The following is a 21,546-nucleotide window of genomic DNA, read 5'->3' as shown; positions in this document are numbered from 1 at the left end:
TCCCACCTGAATGCTAATGGCTGCTAGATGTGGTATGGCAGGTAAAGGGTGTATGACAGTGCATCCTGATTGGCTGACGAGCACCTGCTGACGACTCAAATGTAGCTGCATGCATGTATTGCTGTGTTCTATTGCTTGTGTGTGTCGAATTTAGCATTCAGTATGGAGGCAGTGTTGGTGGGTTTTCTGGATGTGAGAGGTCCAGAGCCTGGGTGTGAGAGGTCCAGGCCCACCTGCACTCCCCTCCAGGTGTCGCACATTGGCCTTGGGGCCCCGGCCAGTGAGAGAGGTCCGGGGCCCCTGGCCATCGTGCGAACCAATCGTGTGTTTTTAAACGTTTTTTTTCAGCTCTAGGACATGGCGGACAGGTGAGCGGTTAGGGAGGGACCCCTGTGGGAGGGATGCCTGCACGGGGCGGTCCTGCTAGCGACGCAATCTTGCGATTTGCGTCCAACTGAAGCCTCCCACCTGAATGCTAATGGCTGCTAGATGTGGTATGGCAGGTAAAGGGTGTATGACAGTGCATCCTGATTGGCTGACGAGCACCTGCTGACGACTCAAATGTAGCTGCATGCATGTATTGCTGTGTTCTATTGCTTGTGTGTGTCGAATTTAGCATTCAGTATGGAGGCAGTGTTGGTGGGTTTTCTGGATGTGAGAGGTCCAGAGCCTGGGTGTGAGAGGTCCAGGCCCACCTGCACTCCCCTCCAGGTATCGCGCATTGGCCTTGGGGCCCCGGCCAGTGAGAGAGGTCCGGGGCCCCTGGCCATCGTGCGAACCAATCGTGTGTTTTTAAACTTTTTTTTCAGCTCTAGGACATGGCGGACAGGTGAGCGGTTAGGGAGGGACCCCTGTGGGAGGGATGCCTGCACGGGGCGGTCCTGCTAGCGACGGAATCTTGCGATTTGCGTCAAACTGAAGCCTCCCACCTGAATGCTAATGGCTGCTAGATGTGGTATGGCAGGTAAAGGGTGTATGACAGTGCATCCTGATTGGCTGACGAGCACCTGCTGACGACTTGTGTGTGTCGAAATTGCCAGTTTTAGGCAGTGTTTACAAACAAATAACATGGCTGCTAACTAGCATGTGATAGGCTGAGAGAAGCTCAGTCTGTGACTCATACAGAACCTGCAGGGGGCGTGGAGGGGGTGTGCATAGCTTCACCCTATCACAGCAGAGCAGCACATTCCTGCCTGAGCCGACAAAGCTGACAAAGGAAAGAAGATTAGATTACACAACATAGATAATACAGCCATTGTGCAACTAGTAAAGGCTGCAGTAAGACAGAGCACATTAGAACAGGTATAGGAACTTATAGGATAAAAGAAATAAGGCTGAACATTTTGTTACAGAGTCTCTTTAAGGTTTCTGGCAATTTTGGCATTTTAGCTGTGTCACTTTTGTTACAGAAATAACTTTTTATTATACGCTTTAGGCTTTATCTAGGCTCTGTTAGGGTAATATTTCATTTCAAATATTAATTTCATGGGCAATCTATCAAGATAAATTAGGCGCAAATGCAAAATTTACACATTTTTTCATGTTTCCCCTTACCTAACTTTTACATGACAAATGCCACAGTTTTGAAATGCCTCAAAATACATTATTCGTCTCGCCCCGGTTAAAATGATACCATACATGCCATATTTCATCACTAGTCGGGTGTGTAGCGTATCAGCATTTACAGTAGACTGGGTAATGTTCACATCAGCAGGTCATTGCCACATTACATACCTTTCAGGGTCTCCAGCAATGTTTGTCCAAAGGTGGAAAATGTTTGACTGTCGCATTGCGTCTTTCCAGCTTCATTTACAGGAGGAGGGTGAAGGTGAATATTTACCAGGGTCACATCATTTGTTCCAACCTAAACAGCAAAGAACAAAAGTTAATGAATACAATTGTTCTGAAAAATGATTAAAAGTATATTAGAAGAGATAACTGTTACAAAAAGCAACATAGCCCATTGAGAAGATCATACTTTGTTTCTTATAGCTCATAAAACATTTCTTTAGAGCAGCAAGAATTTAGGGATTATGAATTCAAATGTTTGTCTATATGAACTCATGCCTGTCCCATCTGAAACAGCAGTGTATCAGTTAATAGATATGCAGACATCCTAGTTAAAGAGAGCCCAAGTTGGGCTCATAAAATTAAAAAACAAATTATGCTACCTGATCCGGGGGGCTGTGCGGATCAGGTAGCCACCATCCACGCCACTCTCCGCTGCTCCTGTGGGCCGCACTTGTCCACTTTCACTTTTGTGACCTCTGGGTCACGGCGCTGGAAGGAGAGGTTGATTCTCTCTCACAGCATGCAGGGAGGCGGGGGAGCGGCAAGGGGTGTGGGCGGGTGCCCGAAGGGCCTCGTCAGAAAGCAAAAACAGTGTACAGTGTAACAGAAATACAGCTATTTACAATATCCCCCAACAGAATTCCCAGTAGCAAACAGCCCCAGTCAGAGCTGACACTGGGGCTGTACTCTGTTCTTACTTTCTGACGAGGCCCTTCGGGGTAAAACATGTCAAAGTTGTGTCACTGTATATATTTGCACCCTATGTATGTCTTTCCCAGTATGTTGTTTGAGTAGTATCGCACAGGACCTGAGGTGGTTGATAACACTGCCCCTCTACTCACCCAGTTGTATTACACTCTTTTTGTCCCACCGGTGTGCTGGATAGCTACACCTCTCCCTGAGACATATTACATATCTTTCCCCTCATTACAATATTCAGAAGTTGTTAATTATAGCAAGGAGTAGGGACTGTGTTGGAGTTGTGTGCCTGGCATGTTAGCAGCGCTTGAAAGCAGAAGTCTTAAAGGGAAGGTCCAAGCAAGAAAAAAAATGAGTTTCACTTACCTGGGGCTTCTACCAGCCCCATACAGCCATCCTGTGCCCTCGTAGTCACTCACTGCTGCTCCAGTCCCCCGCTGGCAGCTTTCTGACCTCGGAGGTCAGGGCCGAATTGCGTACATTTTTACACATTCCCGCTAGTGCAGGAACATTAACACATACATTTTTACGCGTTAGTGGTGCAACACATACATTTTTGTTCCTGCACTAGCTGGAATGCGTAAAAATGTATGCAATGTGGCCCTGACCTCCGAGGTCAGAAAGCTGCCAGCGGGGGACTGGAGCAGCAGTGAGTGACTACGAGGGCACAGGATGGCTACATGGAGCTGGTAGGAGCCCCAGGTAAGTGAAACTTAATTTTTTTTTTCGCTTGGACCTTCCCTTTAATATAATACTGCTGCCAGTTGCTTGGTAACCTGGTCTCCATGGCATATGAAATCTCATGAACTAACTAAGCCCATAACTCTTTATCGATTATTCTCCAGCTCATCCTCACATGTGCAACTTATATGATCGGCCGATCTGGAAAGTATTGCACGTATGTGTGTGGTATGAGTAAGTGTGGGCTGTGAGGAGCGCTCCTATGGTTGGCCTAGTGTAGTTTTTATGGGGGGTTTGGTGTTGGTGAGATGCTTACTATTTTTGGGGTACCGCATGTATTTTGACCAATAAAGTTTTTCTATTTTTATAGTTCCAGAATGGCGGTCTGGCTTCTTTTTCTGGTCCTGTATTGTATTGCAGACCTGCCTTGCCCAACTTCTATTGAAGTGGGTGAACTAATTAATTGATTGACCTGTGCACCAGAATTCTATTTCGAAAAAAAAAGTGGATGATCTCACCTATCCAGGTGTCCATTCAGGCGCTCTCTTTCCTTTTCCAGCCGTTGTGGTGATCTTGACATGATGGGCTCCTTGGTACAGGCCACTCTGTGGCAGCCAACAGCAGCGTGATCCAGGCATCCCATACTGGGGACTGTCCTCTGAAATCCCTGTACTTGCAGTGGTTGGAGCAGAAGACGAGGGGCGATCCAAGTGGCTGCAGCAACTGTAAGGAGCACTGATGCCTTTGTACTTTCTTGTTTACCAGCAGCCACTCATGATGTATGATGCACATGTCCAGGGAAATTGCATTACAGCTGCCGCAGCTACTTGGATCGCTGCAAGTACAGGGACTTTGGAGCACAGCCGCCAGTATGCCGAGATGCTTGGATCGTGCTGCTGTTGCAGTGTTGTGGAGTGGCCTGCACCAAGGAGCCCCAAGAAGCGCGCGGATAGGTAATTGCTTCCGCTGCACTATCTGCATCTGGTGTTAAAGGACACATTCGGACTATAAGACGCACTGACTTTTACCCCCCCCCCCCCCTTTTGGAGAAGAAAAAGTGCGTCTTATAGTCCGAAAAATACGGTAACTGCATTGAGCCCATAGCTCTACTGGCCAGTTAAGAAAGTTTCCAGGTAGATGTGTGGATGCAAGCTGGAGCGAGGACAGGTACATATGCATTTATCATCACACTGCATAGGGGGCTCTGCTCTGAGTATATCACTCTTGGATAAGTCAACCCTCCCACTGTACATCCAAAATGTGGGTGTTAAAAAGCTGGCTTATCTGTGTTTTTGCGATTCAGCATTTTAACCAGGCAGGACACTTTGTGAAGACAGCTGGTGGCCCCCCAAAAAAATTACAATGAAGAGTATTACAAAATAGGTTTCCTATCCCTAAATCAAGCCCATTATACTGCCCCCTCCCTGTCATATATAACACACTTGCAGTATGGACATCATTTAAACGCTGTAATAACAGGGCGAATGGGCAAATAAAATGTGTGTGTTTTAACTACAGTAATACATTTTATTTTACAATCATAATGGCTGAAAACTGAGAAACATTGATTTTTTTTTTAATTTTTCTTCTTTTTATTCCCTTTAAAATGCATATAAAATAAAATAATTCTTAGCAAAACGTACCACCCAAAGAAAGCCTAATTTGTGGCAAAAAAGTATAGATCATTTAGGTGTGATAAGTAGTGATAAAGTTATTGCTGAATGAATGGAAGCAGCGATGAAAGGTGAAAATTGCTCTGGATTTTAAAGGATACCAGAGCCGAAATGCGGGGAGCGGTGGCCATCAGGGCAGCTCCCCTACATGCCTGCTTCCCCCGTTTCTCCAACCTTTTTTGGCTCTGGTATCCTTTAAGGGGAAAAACCCTTAGTAAGTGGTTAAAGAGGAACTGTCAGCCATGCTAACATTTTTAAAGGGAGCCCGATAAGGGATATGGAGGCTGTCATATTTATCTCCTTTTACACAATACCAGTTGCCTGGCAGTTCTTCTTATCCTGTGTCTAGACCCTGAACAAACATGCAGCAGATCAGGTACTCTTGTTCCAGTTTTTTTTACCTACTTATGCCAGAAGATCAACAGGACTGCCAGGCAACTGGCATTATTTACAAGTAAATAAATATGGCAGCCTCCATATCCCTCTCACCTTGGGTTCCCTTAAAATTTTGTTGCTTCTCAAGACTTTATATAAGAAATTATAAACAGTTGTGTAGAGAAGACACAAAAATATGCTGGCTTACTAAAGAATGATTTCTTTCAAAATAATGATAGGATGCATTCTGCTGCCTCGGACAGTTTATGTCCTCGGTCGCAGGTGTCGGGCTCCAGCCCTCGAGGGCCATATCCTGGTTCTACTTGATGAGCCACAACTTTCCTGATTCATTTCCATCAGTTCATTTCAGCTGTGCCAAAAATGTGTGAGAACATCGGCCTTAAGGACTGGAGTTCGACAACCCTATAAGGCCTATGTTGCTTTTCCATAAATGTAGCAATGACTTCCATTAGAGCATTTTATTAGAGCAAAATAAATAAATATATAAATAAATAAAATGATTGTTTACCTTAAAATAGGCAATATGCGCATGTAAATAAGTATTTTTGCTGTTTCCATTAGTCTGGGACCTTTCATGCAAAATGACATTCTTTAGTTCTATGCCTGCTGTTGTATCCCACAGAAATCCAGAATATGATACTTTCTGGAACATAGAAACAAAAACTGGGAAGTGAATGATTTACACATTACAGGTTAACTATGATTTCATACACCTGTAGGGGCATGAGAAAACTATGACAATCCTACACCAAAAACACCTGGAGAAAAAGAATAGGAAATAAAATACATATAATCTATTCTTTGTAAAGCTTGAAAACATATCTGTCAGTATTATAATTTTCTGGCTTTAGCTGCATACAGTTAAATATTTGTGTACTTACACTTAGGTCTAGTAAATATTTTTCAGTAAGGTCTTCATAATTAATACAACACCCATGCATTACTGATTTTAGACTAGTTTCAATAACTTAAATACTGAGCATCATATACAGGCAGCAAATGGTAGAAATTTCTTAGCCAAAAACCCTGTACATATTTCAGGCCTTCTTGTTGGACCTAAATTGGAAATAAGCCCATTGCAGACGCTCAGTAGGTGTGGCCTTGTCTTTTAGTTTTCGGCTTGAGACTGAAGCCTAGTATATACAGCAGATAAAACTCAAATGTGGCTGATTTTAAGCAACAGCAATTCTTGATTGCATTTTTCCCTTCCTTACCCCACCCACCACAAACCGCTCCTTTGTGCACTATGCCATCATCTCTGCTTCCCTACCCATAGCAACAATATGCATCACTCTAATAGACCAGACTGACGTGTCTGTACAGAGCTTGTTTCCCAGTGTGGCCCGCAAGATCAACCTCAATCCTGACAAATGACACTAATAGTGAATGTGTGCATACCTTCAAGGATAACTCTCAAAGTTAACTAAAGTTCTAAATGCCACATACTGTATATTTCCAGTAATTACTAGAAAATAGCGATGCAAAGGCTTTTTTTCATCTTTTCATTTTTTTATGTGAAGAAAATATGACATTTACAGAGAACAGTTTTCACTATGGGCATTACTATGGAGGACTGTGTCCAGCACATCCAGCATACAGAAACATTCTTCACTGGCTCTAATTCTGTGAGTGAAATATCTTCAGAATGATAGAAAGCAGAAATATAGCTTCAAATAGTGTGTAAATAACTGCATCTTTGTGTGTTCCTGTGTCTCTGTCTGCCTCACGCAGTCTAAAGTAAACAGAGTTTACAGACAGGAACAGCTTATTCTGAATATTGCTGGCTAAAAGCTCTATAGTTATGTGGGGTTACAGAAGGACAGTTTCTTGTATAGTTCCTCTTTAAGTCGTTGACAAACAGATCTTTATCTTTCTGCCATTTTTGTAAGATGTGTAGGTCCAATCCTGGAGTGAAAATATCATTATCTCAAGCCGAAATTTGTGGGGATATCAAAAATGAAAGTTATGAGTTTCCCACACCAAACCCTAATGGTGGCCACACACGTTACAATTTTTTTATTTTATTTTTCGATTTGACAATTTTGGTTTTGTTTTGCTCAAATAAGAAATTAGACTCTTGTAACCAATGTACCACACACGCATGTTAGATTTAGACACAATCACAAAAAAACGATTGAATAAAATATATAAATTAGATGTAATAATATGTACATTTCCATTCATAAATGTATATGGTGCCTTTCTGTGCCATCGCTGAATGTATAAAGGTACACAACACAAACAACCTTACAAAATGTACCTTATGTATTCCTTATTTATTTTCATTAACAACACTACATTTATTACAGTGAAAAAATACATTTTATCGAATGTGTCACTTTAATAATAATTAGTGGAAAAAAACTGTTAAAGCACCAATCCACCCACACCAACTAAAATACAGGAAAATATTGTAAATTATCAGAGGAGATACCAATGGGATGACTCAGTTATTTATATTAATGGATTTGTGACTATTGTATGCAGTACCAAACAAAGTGCAAAAGGAAGTCTAGCATTTCTTATGTTGCACCCCAACCCTTTTACCTCTAAGAGCAATTCAAGTAACCTTTTGTTAAGTAGATAAGAACACTAACATTCTTGTCGTCATATGAATGAACACAATCACCTTGTAAACTATTAAAAGAAATTATTCTGGCGTCAAATGCAGGAAAAATACATTTGCTCGATCAATATGATACCATTAAACTAGTATTAATAACAGGCAAACTCCCTGCCATATCAGCACATTCATCAACAATGCACAAACAGCATCTTGTCTCATAAAGGATGGCTTCTGAAAATAGCATTACTAGGATATCTCCCTATGCAGACTGCATTCAGTTCACTTCAAGTACTAGCTTTGTATTTCATTATTTCATTGGCTCTAATTCCTATGCCGCAGAGTAGAAAATGTCAGATTTAAAGGGCTATGGAATTAGGCAGTCATGAAGACAGTTATAGGAGTCTGCAACAAACAGAAATGAGGGTCCCACTTTATATAGTTACTTCACCTTAATACAAAATCTAAATAACATACATTATTATAGAAGTACCATATTTTTTGGCACATAAGACGCTCCGGCATATAAGACACACCTATGTTTAGAGGTCATAAATCAGGAAAAAACAAAAAATAACTAAACCTAGGTGCGCCTGTGCTGCAGGGGCATATTATATACTTTTACCCCTAAAATGTCTCTATCTAAGCTACACTGCTTAGCTATGCTAAGGCCCCGTTCACACTTGCGGTTTTGCAAAAACCGCACCGGATGTCCGGACCGCACCGGAGCCGGATCGGACCTGAACCGTACGGTTCCTGTCCGGATACGGTCCGGATCCGGTCCGGTTGCATACGGTTTCCGTGCGGTATGAACACGGTTCCGGTCCGGATCCGGATTCTTAAAGAGATAACAACCTGTATAAATACCTGGGGTTCTGGGAGGTCAGCAGAAGCTCTGGGGTCATTGTTGGAGACAGCTGGACGTGTGGAGACCATCCTTGGATACAGAGACAGCAGTTGGGACCATGGATCCAGTCATTTTTTACGCTTATTACCTGGGAATTCTCTCCTTCCTGTTGTTTACCTACTACTATGTGGGGAGAAGGCGTGCTCCTCGCAGGAGATGGTGGGTGCACCCTCTACTAGCCAGGAGGCAGAGGAAGGGAGAGTTCCAGGCCCTCTACCGGGACCTCAGACGACACCCACAGAAGTTCTACAGCTACACTCGGATGTCTATTCCCCTGTAAGTATATAGGCCTAAATACACCAACCCCCACCATTCCTAAACACCCCACCCTCACCCCCACAACACCTCATCCCTGTATACCTAGCTAAACACACCACCCTGACCCCCACACCCCTGTATACCTAGCTATACACTACACCCCCACCCTCCACAACACTCCCAAACCTCTGTAAACACACCTCCCACATCCTCCACCCAACACCTTGTCCCACAACATACTTTACAGCTTCTTCCTTTCCATCTCCTGACAGGTTTGATACCCTTTTGGAGATGGTGAAGGATGACCTTAGGAAGAAGGATACCACGTTCAGGAGAGCAGTCACACCACAAGAACAACTACTCATCACACTGAGGTATGTAAAAACAAATTTTTTTATTGCAAAAACAACCACTTTCCAACATGGAAACATTCTTCCAACATGGAAGACAAAAAAATAACATATCTATGGTATAGCCCGGTCAGTTTTAAGGAACACCAACCACCAACTTTGTGCTGGAAGAGTTGTAGGGCATAGCTGCCCAAGTGTCTTTCGGGGACACCAGGCCCTAATAAATTGAAGTGCTTCAAAAACCTAACCACTGGCACAGGACCCTCTGAGCCATGGATGAAGGACACAGGTCAGTGAAAAGGCTAGGCCTCTCACCGACCAGTGTAGGTGTCCTTCATCCATGGTTTCAAGGGTCTTGTGCAAGTGGTTAGGAACAAGAACAAAGTGAGGAGCAAGAGGAACCGATGGCAGAGGTGCATGACTACAGGTGCAGTGCAACAGGCACAAGGTTGTGACCCAGGTAGTGTCTTTCGGGGACACCAGGCCCTAAAATTGAAGTGCTTCAAAAACCTAACCACTGGCACATGACCCTCTGAGCCATGGATGAAGGACACAGGTCAGTGAAAAGGCTAGGCCTCTCACCGACCAGTCAAGGTGTCCTTCATCCATGGCTCCAAGGGTCTTGTGCAAGTGGTTAGGAACAAGAACAAAGTGAGGAGCAAGAGGAACCGATGGCAGAGGAGCAGGACTACAGGTGCAGTGCAACAGGCACAAGGTTGTGACCCAGGTAGTGTCTTTCGGGGACACCAGGCCCTAAAATTGAAGTGCTTTAAAAACCTAACCACTGGCACAGGACCCTCTGAGCCATGGGTGAAGGACACAGGTCAGTGAAAAGGCTAGGCCTCTCACCGACCAGTCAAGGTGTCCTTCATCCATGGTTCAAAGGGTCTTGTGCAAGTGGTTAGGAACAAGAACAAAGTGAGGAGCAAGAGGAACCGATGGCAGAGGAGCAGGACTACAGGTGCAGTGCAACAGGCACAAGGTTGTGACCCAGGTAGTGTCTTTCGGGGACACCAGGCCCTAAAATTGAAGTGCTTTAAAAACCTAACCACTGGCACATGACCCTCTGAGCCATGGATGAAGGACACAGGTCAGTGAAAAGGCTAGGCCTCTCACCGACCAGTCAAGGTGTCCTTCATCCATGGTTCAAAGGGTCTTGTGCAAGTGGTTAGGAACAAGAACAAAGTGAGGAGCAAGAGGAACCGATGGCAGAGGTGCATGACTACAGGTGCAGTGCAACAGGCACAAGGTTGTGACCAAGGTAGTGTCTTTCGGGGACACCAGGCCCTAAAATTGAAGTGCTTTAAAAACCTAACCACTGGCACAGGACCCTCTGAGCCATGGGTGAAGGACACAGGTCAGTGAAAAGGCTAGGCCTCTCACCGACCAGTCAAGGTGTCCTTCATCCATGGCTCCAAGGGTCTTATGCAAGTGATTAGGATCAACAAAGTAAGGAACAAGAGGAATCAAAGGCACAGGAGCAGGACTACAGGTGCAGTGCAACAGGCAAAAGGTTGTGACCCAGGTAGTGTCTTTCGGGGACACCAGGCCCTAAATTATTAGTGCTTCTAAAACCTAACCACTGGCACAGGACCCTCTGAGCCATGGATGAAGGACACAGGTCAGTGAAAAGGCTAGGCCTCTCACCGACCAGTCAAGGTGTCCTTCACCCATGGCTCCAAGGGTCTTGTGCAAGTGATTAGGATCAACAAAGTAAGGAACAAGAGGAATCAAAGGCACAGGTGCAGGACTACAGGTGCAGTGCAACAGGCACAAGGTTGTGACCCAGGTAGTGTGTTTCGGGGACACCAGGCCCTAAATTATTAGTGCTTCTAAAACCTAACCACTGGCACAGGACCCTCTGAGCCATGGATGAAGGACACAGGTCAGTGAAAAGGCTAGGCCTCTCACCGACCAGTCAAGGTGTCCTTCACCCATGGCTCCAAGGGTCTTGTGCAAGTGATTAGGATCAACAAAGTAAGGAACAAGAGGAATCAAAGGCACAGGTGCAGGACTACAGGTGCAGTGCAACAGGCACAAGGTTGTGACCCAGGTAGTGTCTTTCGGGGACACCAGGCCCTAAATTATTAGTGCTTCTAAAACCTAACCACTGGCACAGGACCCTCTGAGCCATGGATGAAGGACACAGGTCAGTGAAAAGGCTAGGCCTCTCACCGACCAGTGAAGGTGTCCTTCACCCATGGCTCCAAGGGTCTTGTGCAAGTGATTAGGATCAACAAAGTAAGGAACAAGAGGAATCAAAGGCACAGGTGCAGGACTACAGGTGCAGTGCAACAGGCACAAGGTTGTGACCCAGGTAGTGTCTTTCGGGGACACCAGGCCCTAAAGTTCAAGTCCAGCAAAACCAAAAGTTAAAAAGCCCTGTGATGGTATCCTTCCTCCGAGGATCGGAGGTATTCAGAGGAGCATGTCCAGGAACAATTTGACTTTTTTTTTCAAATTGTATCGGCACCACTACTCGAAAAGGTGGGAGTTGCTGCCTGGAAATCTGGACTCTCTTGGGTGCTGGTCGTGGATGAGCTGGACCCTGACAGCGGTGGCCCATATTGACTGCCTCTGTAGCCGGTGTACATCTGTGATGATTGCCAGGTGGGCGCTGCTGTTGGTTGTGGGGGTCTAAAAATTGGTGGTTGCAATAATGGCGTGTCCATGTGCTGTTTAATCACCTCCAGCAAATTGGAATGGCACGCCATCAGGTTTTGGGAAGGCACCTTTTCCAGATATGGTATTAGAGACATCACAGTGTGAAAACACGGGTGTGACTGCAATTTCAGTAGTTCCTTGCTTTGTTGATGCATTTGCTGCATCATGTTCTGCAGCTGGCCCACCGACTGATGATGCTGCGCACGCAGTTGGTCGATTTCTCCTCTGTGCATCTCATGCATCATTTTAAGCTCGTCCCTGTAGTGCCCATGTACAGCGTCGAGCTCACATTGCAGTGAAGTGATGTGGGACTTGTACTGCTCCATGATATGGCCCCTGTCCTCATCTTGCAACTGCCGGGTTATGAGAGTTTGGTGGCTCTGAAGAATCCCGAGAAGTCCGGAGACAGCCCCGGACATCTCAGACTCTGTCTCTCTCCTTGTTGGGGGGAGGGTACCTCGACGCCTCACTGGTGTGGTGGTCCTCACTGGTGGTGTGGCAGCATCTTCCCGTCCTCTGGCCTGTGTCGGGGTTGCCCTGCGCGCTGGTTGTGCTGCAGTCTCTCGGTGCTCCTCACTTTGTTCTTGTTCCCCTGGAGCTTCCATAGCGGTCGATTGTGGAGGTTCAGCTTCTTCCACACTCGGTCCTGCAACCTCAACATCCAAGCTCTCTTCTGCCAAGTCATCATCAAAGGAGATAGTTGGGATTAAGGACTCCCTCCTCCTACTCCTCTCCTCGGGGCAATAGGTTACATCGGCGACGTCATCATCCACCAAGCTCTCCTCACTGCTGAACCGTGCCTCCTGGGTCGGTTCCTCTTGCTCCAAATTGTCTTCAGTCCTGTAGATAAAAACAATATTTATTGGTGTGCCAAACAGCATGTGGCGTCAATTCACAGAGCTAGCAAACACTAGCAATCACTTTATCAACCGTTTCTACCCAACATTTGATAAAGCTTGTGAGAAAAGTTCGCTAGCCATGGGAATTGAGGCCATAGCAATACATGGCCGAAGTCATGGTAAATGAGCTCTCAGTTCCTGCCCACAGTAGTGGTACTTACAGTCTAGGTTCCAGGCTTGCATTGATGAAAGACAATTGCTTGGCAAATTGGTAGTCTTTTTGTCGCCTTCCCCCGCCACTGCCACTTCGTTCGGCAAGTTTTTTCTTCCGTAGCCATTTCACATATGCATCCCGTATATTGCGCCACCTTGTCTTGTACCTTTCTCCTGTAACGACATGAAAAATTGATTTCGATTATTTCTCTTGTAGGTACATCGCAACTGGACAAACATATACATCGCTACATGTCACATTTCGTATTGGGAAGAGCACGGTGGCAGGCATCGTCGTGAGGACTTCGAGGATCCTTTGGACGCGACTGAGGGCCAGATACATGCCTGTGCCGGACACCACGAAATGGGAGGAGATCGCCCAGGGCTTCTGGACCGAGTGCAAGTTTCCTAATTGTGTTGGCGCACTGGATGGGAAACACATCCGGATTCAGAAACCCGTGGGGAGTGGCAGCCATTATTTCAACTATAAAAAATACTTCAGCATTGTTCTAATGGCAGTGGCAGATGCGGACTACAAGTTTGTGTACGTGGATGTGGGGTCGTACGGTAGTTCCAATGACTCTGGAATTTTCCAGCGTACGACCCTTTGCCGGCTGATGGAGGAAGGCAGACTGCGTCTCCCCCGTGACAGACCCTGGCCTGGGACAAGGGCACCGGCCTACCCCTATGTGTTTGTGGGGGACGAGGCCTTCGCCCTGTCCGACCATGTAATGCGTCCGTACCCAGACAGGGGACTTGATGCCAGCCAGCTACACTTCAATGCTCGGTTGAGCCGTGCAAGGAGAATGGTGGAGTGCACATTTGGGATCCTGGTGTCAAAGTGGAGGGTGTTCCACACGCCCATGCTGCTGAAACCGGGCAACGCAGTTGTCGTGGTGAAGGCAGCATGCATCCTCCACAACTTTGTGCGGCAGGAGGAAAGAGAGACTCCGGAACCCCCGAATGTGCTTCCACTAATGCCCCTGCGGAGGTATGCAACCAGGCCAAGGGTAGTGTCACTGCGGAACAGGGACCAACTGAGACTTTATTTTACCACACCACCTGGACGAGGGTGAATGTTTGGTTTTTAATATGTTTTGTTGAAATGTGTTTATTTTGGAGTTTCAAGTTTGAGTGATTTTAAATGTATTAATTTTTTACAATAAATTGATGTATAATAATTGGTCATTGTGTATGTTTTATGTGCACAGGTGGGGTACATCGCAGGTGGGTGGGATACATCACAGGTGGGTGGGATACAGCACAGGTGGGTGGGATACAGCACAGGTGGGTGGGATACAGCACAGGTGGGTGGGATACAGCACAGGTGGGGTACAGGTGGGTGGGATACATCACAGGTGGGTGGGATACATCACAGGTGGGATACATCACAGGTGGGATACATCACAGGTGGGGTACATCACAGGTGGGGTACAGGTGGGTGTGATACATCACAGGTGGGTGGGATACAGCACAGGTGGGATACATCACAGGTGGGATACATCACAGGTGGGATACATCACAGGTGGGATACATCACAGGTGGGTGGGATACAGCACAGGTGGGGTACAGGTGGGTGGGATACATCACAGGTGGGATACATCACAGGTGGGGTACAGGTGGGTGTGATACATCACAGGTGGGTGGGATACAGCACAGGTGGGTGGGATACAGCACAGGTGGGTGGGATACAGCACAGGTGGGTGGGATACAGCACAGGTGGGGTACAGGTGGGTGTGATACATCACAGGTGGGTGGGATACAGCACAGGTGGGATACATCACAGGTGGGATACATCACAGGTGGGATACATCACAGGTGGGGTACAGGTGGGTGGGATACATCACAGGTGGGTGGGATACAGCACAGGTGGGGTACAGGTGGGTGGGATACATCACAGGTGGGATACATCACAGGTGGGGTACAGGTGGGTGTGATACAGCACAGGTGGGTGGGATACAGCACAGGTGGGTGGGATACAGCACAGGTGGGTGGGATACAGCACAGGTGGGGTACAGGTGGGTGGGATACATCACAGGTGGGTGGGATACAGCACAGGTGGGATACACCACAGGTGGGATACATCACAGGTGGGATACATCACAGGTGGGATACATCACAGGTGGGGTACAGGTGGGTGGGCCACGGGTGGGTGGGCAACACGTGGGTGACACAAATCCATAGCAAAAGTTGAATACATCACAAGCTTAAACCACAAGCCCCCCCAAAAAAACTTCTAGTCAACATACCCTCTGTGCCTTGCTGTCTCTTGCTCAAGTTCTCAAAGTCCTCCACATACAGCTTGGCAATTTTTTTCCACAGGCCTCTGCATTTTTTGATGTTGCTGTGGTCCGCATCCCCCTTGTCCCACAGGGCTGGTACCTGCTGCACCTGTAGGATGAGGTCTTCTGATGTGTAGGGCCTCACCCCCTCGCTATCAGACAGATCCTGCTCCATATTGCTGCCAAAGAGCTCCAGCATGAAGTCACTGCTGCTCCACTCTGTGAACGCTGGTGCCATGTGGTCCCCATCCAAAATGGCCACCATACCATAGAGTCTGCATAGGAAGTGTGGTACAACATCCGGTTTTTATAGCCAGTGTGTTGTGCGCTCTCCGGTTCTCATTGGTTTCCATTGGCCGGATGCAACATTCCGGCTCCGGTCCGGATACGTCAGCCGGACCAGCCGGACCAAAAAATAGCGCATGTTGGAACGGACGCCGGAGTCCGGATCCGGTCCGGCTCCGGTCCGGACGAAACGGACGCATGTGAACGGTCGCATAGACTTTCATTGCTATGCCGTGCGTCCGTTTCGTCCGGTCCGCATGCGGTCCGGCTCCGGCACGGCTCCGGCACGGCGATTCCGGATAGCAGCCGCTAATGTGAACCGGGCCTTACTCCTGTTACTTTACACTACAGTTCACTTACCCCTGCTACCCCTACCAACTACACTATACTACACTAACCCCTATGCCCACTAGCTATACTACACTCACCCCTGCTGCTATGCTACACTGCACTACACTACACTTCACTGACCCTTGCTCTCTCCACCAACTACACTTCACTAACCCCTTATGCCCACCAGCTACAGACACTACACTAAACTAAAGCCTAAGTTTAACATCTCACCTGATTCTGCTGCCCGATACTCTCCTCCTCTGTCTAGCTCCGTTCATTCACCGTTCTTCAGGATCCCAGTTACCACGTTCCTCTTCACCACAGTCTGCCTTGTTGCAGCCACTGCACATCCTTCCGAAGTAGCTGGAGGAGAAGAGGATTGCGGCAGCAGGATCAGGTGAGACCTTCCCTGAGCACTCTGCCACACAATATTCTGTATCTTCTGCATATAAGATGCGCACACACACACACTCCCCAGTTTTGGGGACTCAGTGTGAAGCAGCTTGCTTGGTGACTTACTGTGAAGCAACTAGAATAAGAGATGTGTTGAAACAGCAAAGTAGTTGAATGTGACTGTAAAATAATTCGAATTTGTACTGGTGGTGATTAGATAACAATTTTATTTTTCTTACTAGAAGTTAAGCTACTCTGTAAGTTGAGAATTGAAGTGTTATGGTTATAGCTGATGGAACAATGATAAGCCTATACGTTGTGATTCTGCTGGCAGCAGGATATGTATTTTGGAATCAGTATGACTGACCACCTAAAGCAGTAAACCATTGAATGTCAGCACACCAAAAGTTCTGCAAAATGGTTTAAAGCAGCAGGGTCAGCCATACTATGCCAGGAAAAAAAACATATATATAAGTAGATAACTTGTACAACACACATAACAGATGTATTGTACAGTACACATTTTGATTTCAGTGAATTTTATATAGTAAATAAAGAGAATTCTGTTGTAGGCATTTGCTATTTTGATTCCCTCTGACTGAAGCTAATTCTGATGTAATTTCCCCCCTACTCTTTTTTTTCTCCTAGAATCTGCTCTGTCATAGCCGCTTGCTTTGTAAACATCTGAGCATAGCAAGATCAGAATTCAGCACTAGCTTCCCACTGAACTGCCCTCAGCCAACCAGTGAGGAGCAGGACTGTGGGAGGGGAGATGACAAGCTTCCTTCTCGTCGTCAATGTACCACATAGAAACTTTTTTGATTAGATTGGAGTGCTTGCAATGTAGGGTGAGGTTCCAGGCTGCACAATAAGCACAGAGCAGTGGGTAAATGGAATTGATTTTGTGGCTGACAATCCCTCTTTAAACGCTTCTGGACGGCAGTGATTGAAATCTACGCCCTGTTTTGAAGCTGTTATACCTGTCAGGGCGTAAATTCCACATAACTGCTGCCACGCGTTCTCGCCGCTCCTGCCGATCTCGTCGCCCTTTCCCCACCGCAGACCACTCACCCTGCTGTCTCTATGATGGCAGAGCTCTGTGAGCCGGTGAGGAGCCGATTTCATTGGCTCCTGACTCTATCATCAATGTAAGCAACTCCCATTGGCTTACATTGATCACACGGTCAGGAGCCAATGAAAGTGACTCCTGACTGGCTTACAGAGCTCTGCCGTCATAGAGATGGCAGAGTGGGTGGCCTGAGGCGGTGGGTGTTCGGCATGGACGGTGGTAGCAGTGGGCATGGGCGGCAATTCATTGATATTTGTCGGTTTCTGGTACCAGCGGTCTCTGATCCTTAAGGGGGCAGAGACCACTGGTACTGAAGTGGTTAATAAAGTATCAAGATTAAAATCCATCGTTTTGGAACATCAAAGCGTCCCTTTGTCAAGGGCAATAACATAAACTGGCATCTAAAAGATAAATATAAACTCATCAGATTGATGCAGAAAAGAGATGAACAAACATAGTGAAGGGCATCTAAAGCACATCTAGAGTGAAAATAAACTTCTAAAATAAAGAATTGTATGTGTAATACAGCTAAGAAATAGAACATTTGTAGCAAAGAAAAAAGTCTTAGGTTGTTTTCCAGCACAGGAAGAGTTTAAAAACTTCAGTTGGTATCAGTGGGAGACAGCTTCAGATTTTACTGCAGGAAAGTTCAAAGGGTGAGGTTTCTAAACTGCACATATGGCAGAATGATGCAATGTTATAAAAACAAAAGCTATGTAACTGGAAATAAAAATATGAAACTCTTTTCTTTGCTACCAATGTTCTATTCATTATCTGTACTACCCATACAATTCATTAAATCATAAGTTCACTTCAGGTTTGTTTAAAAGATGTATACACAAAAAGATGTGTTACAATTGAAGTACCCTCTAATGAGGAAAGTCTTTCCACTGTGAGGATGGTAGAATTGTTCCCCTGTTATGATCAAATTGCAGACATTGCATTCACACACCAAAAGCAATGCAATATTTTTTCACCGGATTTGCTTGAATAAGCATATCTTTAAGAGATTTATTGCTCCGTTCTGCTTTCACCTGTGGACTCAATGTGGGATCTGCTTTCAATATGTTGGAATTTTAAAGGACCAATTTCCAAATCGCCTGTGATGCCTTACTTTGGTAGTGAAGAAAAGGTATTCAGTTCAAGACAGACCTCTGAGGCTGGCCATCATCAGATCTTTCCCATACTTTTGAAATGGCACTGTTGAGTAAGCCCTGCAAGTACCCCCGTGCAAGAAATGTGTTGGTCATTTCTTTGATCTTATCCTCGCTATCAACTGGATCAGAGCAAATCCTGTAACCCCGAAGATACTTGGACATAGGTAGCCCTCTAATCAGATGCCTATGATGCGCACTACGAAAATGTAAGATTGCGTTGCGGTCGGTTGGTATAGAGTACAGGGAGGTGGTGATTTAATCTAAATCTGTAAGATAACTGGTTTTGTTACATAGTTATTTGGGTTGAAAAAAGACATACGTCCATTGAGTTCAACCAGAAAACAGGAAACAAGTACAACACCACCCTACTCCCTCACATATCCCTGTTGATCCAGAGGAAGGCGAAAAACCCTTACAAGGCATGGTCCAATTAGCCCCAAAAGGGAAAAAAATCCTTCCCGACTCCAGATGGTAATCAGATACAATCCCTGCATTAACACCACTGGGCATTACCCAGTAATTATACCCATGGGTGTCTTTCAACGCAAGGAAGGCGTATAAGCCCCCTTTAAATGCAGATATAGAATTTGCCATAACTACTTCCTGTGGCAATGCATTCCACATCTTAATCACTCTTACTGTAAAGAAACCTTTCCTAAATAAATGGCTAAAACGTTTTTCTTCCATGTGCAGATCATGTCCTCTAGTCCTATGTGAAGGCCTAGGGACAAAAAGCTCATCTGTCAAGCTTTTATATTGCATGTTAATTACATGTTAATTAGATCCCCTCTAGGGCGTCTTTTCTCTAGACTAAATAAACCCAGTTTATCTAACTTTTCTTGGCAAGTGAGACCTTCAATCCCTCGTATCAATTTTGTTGCTCGTCTCTGCACCTGCTCTAAAACGGCAATATCTTTCCTGTAATGTGGTGCCCAGAACTGAATTTCATATTCCAGTGCATCTCGAATTTTTATTTCCCTTTTAATGCATCCCAAAATGTTATTAGCTTTAGCTGCAGCAGCTTGGCATTGAATACAAACATTTAACTTGTTGTCGATGAGTACTCCTAAGTCCTTCTCCAAGTTTGATGTCCCCATCTGTATCCCGTTTATTTTGTATGGTGTTAGACCATTGGTACGACCAAAATGCATGACTTTACATTTTTGAACATTGAATTGAACCTGCCATTTATGTGCCCATATAACCACCCTATCCAGGTCATGTTGCAATATGTCAATATCTTCATAAGAGTTGATGATTCTGCACAAATTTGTATCATCTGCAAAAATAGCAACATTGCTTTCTACTGCATTTACTAGGTCATTAATACATACATTGAAGAGCAAAGGACCCACTACAGACCCCTGTGGGACTCCACTGCTAACAGTCACCCATTTTGAGTATGAGCCATTGTTCCCTATCCATGCTAGTGTTGGGCGAACAGTGTTCGCCACTGTTCGGGTTCTGCAGAACATCACCCTGTTCGGGTGATGTTCGAGTTCGACCGAACACCCGATGGTGTTAGGCCAAACCGTTCGGCCATATGGCCGAACTAAGAGCGCATGGCCGAACGTTCGGCTAGCGCGGTGATTGGCCGAACGGGTCACGTGGTTCGGACCCGAACGCGCTCTGATTGGCCGAACGGGTCACGTGGTTCGGGTAAATAAATACCCGATCCACGTCATTTCTCCGCCATTTGTCTGTGGGTTTAGCTTTGGGTAGGCAGGCAGGGTAGTTCTCTCTCCAGCCAGGCTAGCCAGGGTCCCCCCAGTCATTGTGTCGCTGCTGGGAACAGTAGTACACCGCTCACCCACACTATATAGCATTGTGTTTACTGCCACTCTGTGTACACCGCTCACCCACCACTGTATAGCATTGTGTTTACTGCCACTCTGTGTCTCTGCTGGGAACAGTAGTACACCGCTCACCCGCCACTGTATAGCATTGTGCTCTGTGTCGCTGCTGGGAATAGTAGTACACCGCTCACCCACCACTGTATAGCATTGTGCTCTGTGTCGCTGCTGGGAATAGTAGTACACCGCTCACCCACCACTGTATAGCATTGTGTTTACTGCCACTCTGTGTCGCTGCTGGGAACAGTAGTACACCGCTCACCCACCACTGTATAGCATTGTGCTCTGTGTCGCTGCTGGGAATAGTAGTACACCGCTCACCCACCACTGTACAATCAATTTTCTCAAAAACTATAAGCTCTTTTTAAAATATTTTTTTTTCTCTTGTACCCACTCCCAAGGTGCACATACCCTGCAAATTTGGGGTATGTAGCATGTAAGGAAGCTTTACAAAGCACGAAAGTTCGGGTCCCCATTGACTTCCATTATGTTCAGAGTTCGGCGCGAACACCCGAACATCGCGGCCATGTTCGGCGAACGTTCGCGAACCCGAACATCCAGGTGTTCGCCCAACACTAATCCATGCACACATACTCTTCCCCAGTACTTGCATCCTCAACTTTTGCACCAGACTTTTGTGGGGAACAGTGTCGAAGGCCTTTGCAAAGTCCAAGTATATCACATCTACAGCATTCCCAATATTCACATTAGTGTGCAATACCTCATAAAAGCTATGCAAGTTAGTCAAACAGGACTTGTCTTTAGTAAACCCATGCTGATGCTGAGAAATGAGATTACTTTCTACTATGAAGTCTTGTATAGTATCTCCTAGTAACCCCTCAAATAGTTTGCATACAACTGATGTTATGCTTACAGGTCTATAATTTCCTGGATCTGATTTTTTGCCCTTCTTAAATAATGGGAAAACGTGGGCTGTACGCCAATGTGCTGGAACTCTGCCAGTTGAAAGAGAGTCACAAAAGATAAGATAAAGGGGTTTATCGATAACTGAACTTAATTCCCTTTGGACCCGAGGATGCATGCCATCCGGGCCAGGTGCCGTGTCTATTTTTAATTTATTTAGTCTTGCCTTCACTTCTTCCTGAGTTAAGTATTTAATATTACAATTGGAAGATTGAG

General features: G+C 45.8%; 2 protein-coding genes across 2 annotated transcripts in view; both read right to left on the bottom strand.

Annotated features, from left to right (window-relative positions):
• The window catches only part of EEPD1 (endonuclease/exonuclease/phosphatase family domain containing 1), a 276,122-nt gene that overhangs the window by 27,640 nt on the left and 226,936 nt on the right, over nt 1-21,546 (bottom strand). The window contains exons 4-5 of the mRNA XM_068236395.1: nt 5,749-5,883; nt 1,735-1,864 (exon numbers count right to left, since the gene is read on the bottom strand). Coding sequence (XP_068092496.1) covers nt 1,735-1,864; nt 5,749-5,883 — 265 coding nt within the window. The remainder of the gene's footprint in view (nt 1-1,734; nt 1,865-5,748; nt 5,884-21,546) is intronic.
• LOC137517535 (uncharacterized) lies at nt 11,596-13,122 on the bottom strand. Its single transcript, XM_068234522.1, has 2 exons — nt 13,043-13,122; nt 11,596-12,822 (listed from the first exon to the last, which is right to left on the bottom strand). Exon 2 carries the CDS (start codon nt 12,585-12,587, stop codon nt 11,775-11,777), a length of 813 nt encoding a protein of 270 aa, XP_068090623.1. The 5' UTR covers nt 12,588-12,822; nt 13,043-13,122; the 3' UTR covers nt 11,596-11,774.

This window comes from Hyperolius riggenbachi, chromosome 5 (genome assembly GCF_040937935.1).
Source record: "Hyperolius riggenbachi isolate aHypRig1 chromosome 5, aHypRig1.pri, whole genome shotgun sequence".
NCBI classification, from domain to species: domain Eukaryota; kingdom Metazoa; phylum Chordata; class Amphibia; order Anura; family Hyperoliidae; genus Hyperolius; species Hyperolius riggenbachi.
This window is presented reverse-complemented; position numbering and strand designations above follow the sequence as displayed.